Here is a 9,155-nt window from a genome sequence, read left to right as displayed (position 1 = left end):
GTGACCCTGGGATCAGCCCCTTGGAATCTGTGGGTTTGACCTGTGACTCCTGGGTCAGCCCCTTGGAATCAGTGGGTTTGACCTGTGACCCTGGGATCAACCCTCCAGAATCTACAATTTTAATCTGTGGCCCTGGGGTTGGACCCATGGGATCCTCATCTTTAATTGGTGATCCTGGGGTTATCTCCACAGAATCTGTATCCTGTTTCTCTGGCACTGGGGTTGTTGCTACAGAATCGATATCTTGAACCTTTGAACTTGAATCTTTGAACTCCAAAGAATCTACATCTTGCTTCAATGGCACTGGAGTTAACCCCACATCTGTATCTTCAATCTGTGGCTCTTGAACCTGTGGCCCTGAATTCAGCTCCAAAGAATCTGTAACTTGACCATGTGACTCTGGAGTCATTCCTTTAGAATCTTTGTCTTGAACCTGGGGTCTTGGACCCAGTGGTGCAGATTGAACAATTGGAAGCAATCTCATAGTGCCTACAACTTGAAGCTTTAACCCAGTGCTCAATTTTTCATTCTCCTTTGAGGCCTCATTTTGTTGCTTTATGGTCTTCTTTAGAAAACTATTCACATTCTTCTTAATACAAAGTTCTAACCTCTTTTTTACATCCTCTTGCAGGAAGGTGGCTTCACCTAGGATGACATCCACTCTTGAGCAAAAGTCATCCTGTGTAACAAATGGGGATTTTGGCTGGAGCTGGCTATCTGCTTTGGACGATTTTGGAGTTGTTGGTCTTGTCTGATCAGTTTCCAAATCCGTGGGAAGTAGAGAGCATGAAACATCTGGAGATTTTTTGTTGGTATTCTTTGCAATGTTTTGAGGTTTATGGCCTTCGTTCTGTCCTTCAGTGACACAGTTCAGCATTGCCCATGACTGCTTCACAGCTGTGGGTACTCTCTGGGCCCTCAGTGTACATACTTTCCAGGCCATGTGCCCCTCCAGCACCCACCGGACTGAATGTGAAAGTTGAATTGGAGCCCAGCATGGGATCTGGGGTCTCTCATGAAGACATGTATATGGAAGATTTGAAACTTTAGGAACTTTATTTCCTTCCCTCTTTTTTGTTGTCTTCTCTCGGATAGGATTATAGGCCAAAGGATATGGACTGACAGAAAGCTTTATGGTTCTGAAAATTGGAGGACATGCCAAACGCTGGGCGATCTTTCTCCTTATATGGAGCTCCAAGGAATTCCTGGTCTCCTTGGGAACCCAACTGTCATTCTCTTCCTCTGATGCTTTGGTCTCACAGAGCCTTTGAATGGAGTTGCAGTTGTCCAAAAAGGTATTTTTTTTTGTGGTGTCTTTTTTAGCTTGAGGAAGCAGAAAAGGGGGCAGAGAGAGTACCTGTGCATGTCCAGAATAATTTTTGGAGGGGTTAGGTTGACTGTGACTCCGGTGTTGTAGGCTCTCTCTAAAAATGTAGGCAAGGGATTGAGTTGCACTGAGATTGGTGTGAAGTGAAGAAGTTCTCTGGACTCTAGAAAACTCTGGGCTGTGCCACTCATAGCATGTCAGGGTTTTCAAGTCCTGAGGGTCAGTAGTGGAAGAGCTGGAGGAAGAAGTTGAAGTCACTTGTGAAGATGAGGACAAGTTCATTAGGCTGGATCTGAGAGAGAGAAAGAGAGAGAGAGAGAGAGGTAAATAGTTATCTGTTGTGGAGTGGAAAAGGAAAAGATAGATAAGGAAAGGATGGACATTATACAGTCTCTTCTCTTTAGTTGTAGAAAGGGAAAGTAAGACTGCCCTTCCTACATTTCAGTCATCTATGGGACTAGATCCTCTCCCAAGAAATAAGAGACTGCTTTTCTCTTCCACTCAGGGAGATGATGACCACAGTAGTTCCTATGCTTCCTTTGATGAGGACATGACAAGGTCTGGAGATTCCACATGTTCTTTAACATCCTTTCCACCAACCCTATAGGTACTTTACCCTGGGCTTTTGCCCCTGACCTTGCAATGTCCAGGTGCTGGAAGATATTCTGGAGGCTCCTATCCATTGACCAGAGAGTATAATTCTGGGCCCAGCCCACAGGGAGCCCTGAAAAACTGGGTGAAATGGGGTACCAGTCAGTAAAACTGAAAGGTTAAAAATGGTGACAACTAGTATCTATTGTAATTTGATGAGGAGGGTAGGAAGCCTTTCCTCACCAGGCCAGGTCAGCTCCTGTACATCCCATCTGAAGATTGTCCTCCCAATGTGGAGATGGAACTAGAAGTAATGGAGGACAATGTTAGTAAGAGGCCAGGTACCTTGAGAATTTTAAGTTTTTAAGCCTTGAGAAACTTTAAAGCCCATGTAATCCAACACCTTCCTTTCAGAGAATATAATAATAGATAGCATTTATAGAGAGCTTTAAAGTTTGTGAAGCACTTTGCATATAGGGTGTCCCAAAAGTCTTAGTTCAGCTTAAAGCTGCACTAAGATTTTTGAGACACCCTGTATATAATTTCATTTGATCCTTATAACAACCTGTGAGATAGATATTTCTTGTATTGTTATCCCCATTTTAAGGATGGACTTTAACTAAGGACACCAACACTCATTCAAGGTCACATAGCTACTTAGTAGAAGAACTAGGAATAGAATCCAGGTAGACAGTGTTATTCCCCCATTCATGAAGTTTCAGTGCTCCCTATTACTTCTAGGATAAAGACATTTAAAGTATTTGACACTCTAATTCCAGCTTACCTTTCCAAATTGATTTTACATGATTCCTCTCAAATGTTCTACATCAGCGGTGTCAAACTTAGAATCAGGGGCTACTAAACCTTTGTAGCTAAGGATCCCTGCAGACTGCATATTGACTCGGTTTTTAAGGGTAATATATCTGTGTTTTATTGTATTTTTATTTATTTTGTAAAATATTTCCCAATTACATTTTAATCTGGGTTGGTCTGCTTTCAGAAGCCTTGGGGACCATATACAGCCAGTGGGCCATACATTTGACACCTCGGCTCTATACTATAGTCAAATGGCCCTCTTGCCATTCTACAAGTACCCTACCTTCTTTCCTCCTGCCCTTGTGCTGACTTAGCACATAGGCCTAGATCCATGCTGAGAATGCTCTCCTTTTCCTAGCTCCCTTCATGGCTCAGCTCATATACTACCTCTTCTAACAGACATTTTCTAACTCACCCAATCGATAGTGCCCATGCCTGGCCCCCAAATTACTTTGTATTTATTCTATATTATAACTATGTATATATTATATACCAGTAACGTGCTTAGTATAGAGCATGACATAGTAGGCATAAACAGGCATAAATACTTATTGGTTTGAACGTGGTTCTTAGTCCAGTGCTGTTTCCCATTACCTTCCCATTCCCTTGATAACATAGTGAAAAGGAGCCATCAGGATGAGTTGCTAGGAAATTCCCCAACACATACATACACATACATACACCTCAGTTATTGCCTAAGTCATAAGATATGAGAATATGGGCTTGAGGTGGGGAGAAAAATGAAAATGTAATGTTTTTCTTCTTCTCCCATTTAATTACTTTGGTCTTTAAGAGGAAAAGAGAGGGGAGGAAAGTGGAAAGAATGTAGAAGCTGTTTGCATTCACTCAGGTAAAGGGATATTTTTCATTTGACTATAAAAGTAAAGCCATAAAAAGCATAAAATTGATGCTTCCTTCCCCTCATTACCTGCTACCACAATTAATATTTCCCTTCCAGCTTCTCCTCTCCCATTCCCCATCCCTCAGGTCTCTAATGAATTTGGCTATTATTTACTATGCATTTCTTCCAGGTGAGACAGCAAGGTTCTCCATACCTTTTGTGAGTTTTTGGTTCCCTGGTACTTTTTGCTGCCTTAAAGTCTGGAAGAACACAAAAATATAAAGTCACATCAGTGGGCACTCCACGGAGAGGGGGAGACCCTAGCCCCAGTATATCATGCCTTAAGTTGAAAAAGATTGAGAGGTAAACAGAGAAAGAAACAGAAGAGTCCCAGAGAGTCAGAGAGCTGGAGCAAGTCTTCTACCTATAAGATACCCTCCTTCCCCATGCTTCTGCCCTGGCCCAGGGTGAGGCAGTTGTTGTATTCCATGTACCTCGCTGATCTTGGATGATAACAGCTCCTGCCTTCGATCCCCAGGCAGCAGTGACCAGACCCCAATGACAAGGAGTCCAAGTAAGAGAAGAAGGCTGAAAGGTGGTGGCAGGGGGGGGCCAGGCCCCAGGATTGGCTCCATCACTCCACCACCTCATGCCTCCTTTCAGTCAAAGAGCCACAGCTTGCAATGTAGTAACCTCACATGACATCACAATGAATATTCCAAGTTGGGGTAGAATGCAAACTCAGTTCTTGCCTTTCCTTTATTTGTTGACCCTCAGGTTATCAACTACTGTCTCTCCCGCCAATGGGCAAAAGGCAATTTCCATTGCTTGCCAAAGCTCAGGAAAAGACAGGCATTCTTAGCCTTATTGCCAGTTTTCCTTTAAGCAGGCTGGGCAAATAATAGAACAGAGTGTCAGGGGACAATATTTCAAAAGAGCAGCACTTCTGAATACTATATACTTCTAATAACCAATCTCTTTCTGGAGAAGAAATGGGGAAAAGCACTGCCCTCCTTTCATTAGATAGATGGGAAACTATGGGTAAGGAATGATGCATACAACATCAGCCTAGATCATCATGTCAGTTTTGATGAAATTTTCTTTGTTACATGAGAAGATTCATTGGGGGAAGTGAGAGGAGTATATTTGGAAATGTCTGTGAGACAAAAACAAAAGACATCAATGAGACTTTTTTTTTTAACTCACATTAAAAAAAAATTTTTTTAAAGCAGAACTGTAGAATGACCTTGTAACCTTTTAAGTCAACTTTGGGAAAAGTTCCTTCTGGGCAGCGGTCCCAGACAAGGGATACTTCCTGAGAGTATCTATGGGATTTGGAGATCGTTAATTTCACCCACCTCAAATGGTATATAATCTCAAAATTCTCCTGTAATAATTGTTCCAAACCTTTTCTTTATTCCTCTTGCTACTAAATACATTATAGTTGAAAACAGCTGGAGTTGGACTCAGGAAAGGCCTCATTTCAAATCCTTGCTCTAGGTGTGACCTCTGTTGGGGTCTGACTATTGTTGCTTGGAGATCCAAAACAGTAGCTATTGTCAGCCAGTGATTTGACAAGGAGTCATTCGCCTCTCTGAGGTACAGTTTCCTTAGCTGTAAAATGGGATAATGTGTACATGAGTCCCCACTTCACAAGGTTGTTTTGAGCATCAATTAAAATTATGTCTATCAAGTGCTTTCAAACCTCTAACTCAACAAATGCTCATTTAAGCACATATTATGTAAAAGATACTACAGAGGGTGCTAGGAGTATAAAGACAAAAAGCAAAGAGTTTTTGCTTTCAAGAAACTTATATTCTACTTAAAGTGCCAAATTAATGTCAGGATTATCTCCCATACTTAACAAATGTTCTAGCCTCCTATTTCACTACGGTTGAAGCCATCCAATATAAACTTCCTCAGTTCCCTTTTCCATTTCCCAGTTCTGAGGATCATTATCCACTCTCTTCTAGTTCCCTTTGTTCATTCCTTCAGACTGCTACTTCAGACATTATGTCAGGAATTTAAAACTCTCACTGTCTCAAGTTCAACATAGGTCTAGGGATAATAGGAAACATGATTCCAGATCACAGGAGAATTATAGGAAATTCACTGACTATGTACCTGCTCATTCTGGAAAATTTCCTAATTTAGTCCAGTCCTCTGTTTATATATGATATAGACAATATTGCTTTTCTGTGATCATCTGGTTTATTGAATTTAGGCAGGAGAAACTATCAAATATTCTATTTTCAGGAAGTACTTTGCTCAACCTCCTCTTGCTTATTCTTCGGCTTTTTTGGTTTACTTGAGAGATAGTCCCAAAGTTTCTTCTCTAAAAAGGTATCTCCCACTCATATTCATTCATTTGTCTTAAGAAAGGGGGAGGGAGAGAGAGAGAAGATGAGAAGATGACAATGTATCTGGGGTCCCATCTGTGGATTTCAATATTTAAACAAGTCAATTTCTCTGGTAGTAGCTCACCCCTTCTCCATGCTTCATTGTAGTTGACAGACTCTGAGATTTTCTTTCTGGCCCTGTCTCCTGCTCTTCAGTAGCTTCTGAAATGCTGACTTGGATCACTCCATACATCAGTCACTGCCTCCACAAGCTGTCTATTCTCAAGTATTTTATTGCCAACCCTGATCATAAGTACACATTGTTGTTTGTAATCACTTGCTGGCAATATGGGAGCAGAACCTTCTAAGCTGACTGCTGTCTTCCCATTGTTTCCCCTGCTCTGTATACTGAATAAACTGGAATGGGACCCCTAGAAGTCTCTGGAGGGCAAAACCAGCAGGTAGAAGCAAAATCAAGGAGATCTGACCAGCCAGTGCAGGCCCAACCAGTGCATTACCCCTGTGCAAAAATCTTGCCACACTTTGTATGCTCCTCCTGGTTTCCTTCTCCTTTAAGTGCTTTCTGCATCTTCTGCAAAGGGAAGAAAGAAAGTTACAAATCTACTGGTAAGAAAGAAAAGAAAATATGGAAGCCAGTGAAACTCTCCCCTCTTCTTCCCTTTACCTATAAATGGTCACCACTCTAGGACCTGGAATGATGGTCCAAAATAGACCTGCTATGAGGTTGTTAAAGTGTTTGTCCTTCGTTTTTTAAGAGGACCGGGGCATCAGAGAAATGATGACATGACTCGAAGTTGACTTTGATTTGAATGAGGGAGGGCTGTGTGAGGTCACCAGCCTCACTTTCTCCTGCAGAGCCATCTGGGTCCAGTGACCACATATTCATCAATTACAATAGGAAATCCCTTTGTAACAAGGTTCAATTGGCCTGTAGGAGCCTTCCTGTAGAACATGCTCAAAGTTACTACTGTTCCAGGTTACATTTAACCAATAGAAAATTTGGGGCCTTCTCTCAGCCACATATGTCTCTGGTCTAAAAGACCCTTCACTTGCAAATGAAGAAGCGTCTCCTTATTGACTCTAACCTGAAGAGCTTAGTGGATGTACAAAGAAAAAGGGACTGACTGTTCCTCTCAATATCTCTGCCTTTCTGTCCGTGAACAATCTGGACTGTTTCTAGCTACTTCCCAAGAGGGAAGAAGGGAAGGGCAGTTCACTGTTTTCCCACATCCTGGCCTACATGCAGCCATAAATGTAATGATAATGATGATGATGATGATGTTAGAAACATACTTAGTCTAGGAATAAACAATACTTGTTGGAAAGCCAGGAAGATTTTCATTACCTTTATTATACATTTATTCTTTCCTGAATAAATGGGTAGCCTTTTTGAAAGACTACTGAGAATCAGACAAATGGAAGCCCTTTTATGCTGCTTCCATTCAAATTTCCTGCCTTGTTCCTCCCTTCAGAACTGGGATTGGTTCCAACTCTTCTGGGTTACAATCTTTCTGACCTGCCCAACTACACATTTACTCCTTTGTATGTTCCCTCCTCCCAAACATGGGCTAACATGGGTTCCATGATTGGATAATGAGACTCTAATTCTATTTGGGGTGTATCGGCTAATATGTATGAGGCCAGTTAAATATGTGTTAATGAAAAGTTGGTGACCATCCTTTGACCCTAGCTGGTTTGAACCAGCTTAGCCCAATCCTCTTCCAAGGGTAAATTTGCAGATTTCTTCCAGCTATGTGATTAGATAGGGTCACTCTGCCCTTCCTGCCTTCATCCTGATTTACACCTTCTTGCACATCCTGCACAACATCCATAGTTCTTATAGAATCTGTGGAAACCAAACTGCTAGCATTTCTCACAATGATGATGGCGATGATAGCATTTAATAGAACTTTTAGGATTTACAACGAGTTTTACAAATAGTACCTTATTTGTGCCTGACAACAATCTTGGAAGATGGTTGCTGTATTTGTTGCTGTCCAGTTGTTTTCTGTTGTGTTCAACTCTTCATGACTCTATTTGGAGTTTTCTTGGCAAAGGTACAGGAGTATTTGCCATTTCCTTCTTCAGCTCATTTTGTAGATGAGGAAACTAAGGCAAATGGGATAACAGGGTCACGCATCCAGTAAGTGTCTGAGGCCAAATTTGAACTCATGAAAATGCATCTTCCTGACACCAGGCACAGCACTCTATCTGCTGCACCACCTAGCTGCCCTAGTTGCTGTGATGATCCCCATTTTATAGATGAGGAAACTGAGGCAGGCAGACAGGTTGAGTGACTTGCCCAGGGTCACACAGCTAGTAAATGTCTTAGGATTTGAGCTCAGGTCTTCCTGACACCAGGCCCAGAGCCCTATCCAAAAGTACATGTTTTACCTGGGCAATCCAGAGCCTGAGTTTGGGTTGCCTCTTTTGTACTTATTTTTTCTGGATCTTAGACATTCTACCTGCAGATAGCTCCAATTGTAGGAAGTTTTTATTGACCTCAAGCCTAAATTGGTCTCTTTATAATCTCCACCCATTATTCCTGCTTCTGCCCCCACCTGATGTCCCTATTTTCTAGGCTAAGCATCTGTTGTTCCTTCCATCAATCTTCATATGTCATGGACTCAAGATCTTTCGCTTTCCAGGTTGCTTTCCTCTTGTTCTCCTGCTTATTGATGCCCTTATTAAACCCTGGTGCCCAGAAATGAACACAATACTTCAAATGAAAGCTGAATGAGGCAGAATACAGTGCAACTATCACCCTCCTCTTCCAGAAAGCGATGTCTTACTTAATTCAGCTAAAGATTGCCTTTGCTTTTTTGGTCCTGTGTCTATTTTGTGCATGCCTAGTTGCCTGCATGTTCTTTCCACCACTAGAATGTGAGCTTCTTGAGGGCAGAGACTGTTATTGCCTTTCTTTGTATCCCCGACGCTTAGCATAGCGCCTGGCACATAGTAAGCACTTAATAAATGCTTCTTGGCTTGACCTGGCCTCCACACAATGCTAATTCATGCTGAGCTACTGTAGTCCCCTAAGACCCCAGGGTCTTTTCTATACAACTTCTATCTATACATACCTTTCCCATCTTATACTGGTGAAGCTGATTTTTTTTTCTTTAATGTGTGCACTTTTATTTGAACTGGTCTTAAATCAGTGTACAGGTAAAGCTCCTCCCCTCCCCCAAGTACTGGCGCCAATCTCAAAACTCGAAGGGAG

General features: G+C 41.9%; 1 protein-coding gene across 1 annotated transcript in view; it reads right to left on the bottom strand.

Annotated features, from left to right (window-relative positions):
* The window catches only part of SPATA31H1 (SPATA31 subfamily H member 1), a 6,745-nt gene extending 2,535 nt beyond the window's left edge, over positions 1-4,210 (bottom strand). Inside the window, 5 exon segments of the mRNA XM_069071808.1 lie at positions 1-1,619; positions 1,964-2,059; positions 2,162-2,222; positions 3,790-3,835; positions 4,070-4,210. The exon segment at positions 1-1,619 is cut by the window's left edge and continues 4 nt beyond it. Of these exon segments, the coding sequence (XP_068927909.1) occupies positions 1-1,619; positions 1,964-2,059; positions 2,162-2,222; positions 3,790-3,835; positions 4,070-4,210 (1,963 nt within the window).
* Between the last annotated feature and the right edge of the window lie 4,945 nt (positions 4,211-9,155).

This window comes from Petaurus breviceps, unplaced genomic scaffold (genome assembly GCF_028583685.1).
Source record: "Petaurus breviceps papuanus isolate PSGF00001 unplaced genomic scaffold, PetGlider_PUasm1.0 90845, whole genome shotgun sequence".
Lineage (NCBI taxonomy): Eukaryota > Metazoa > Chordata > Mammalia > Diprotodontia > Petauridae > Petaurus > Petaurus breviceps.
The sequence above is the reverse complement of the archived record's forward strand: the minus strand, read 5'-3'. Positions and strand labels throughout refer to the sequence as shown.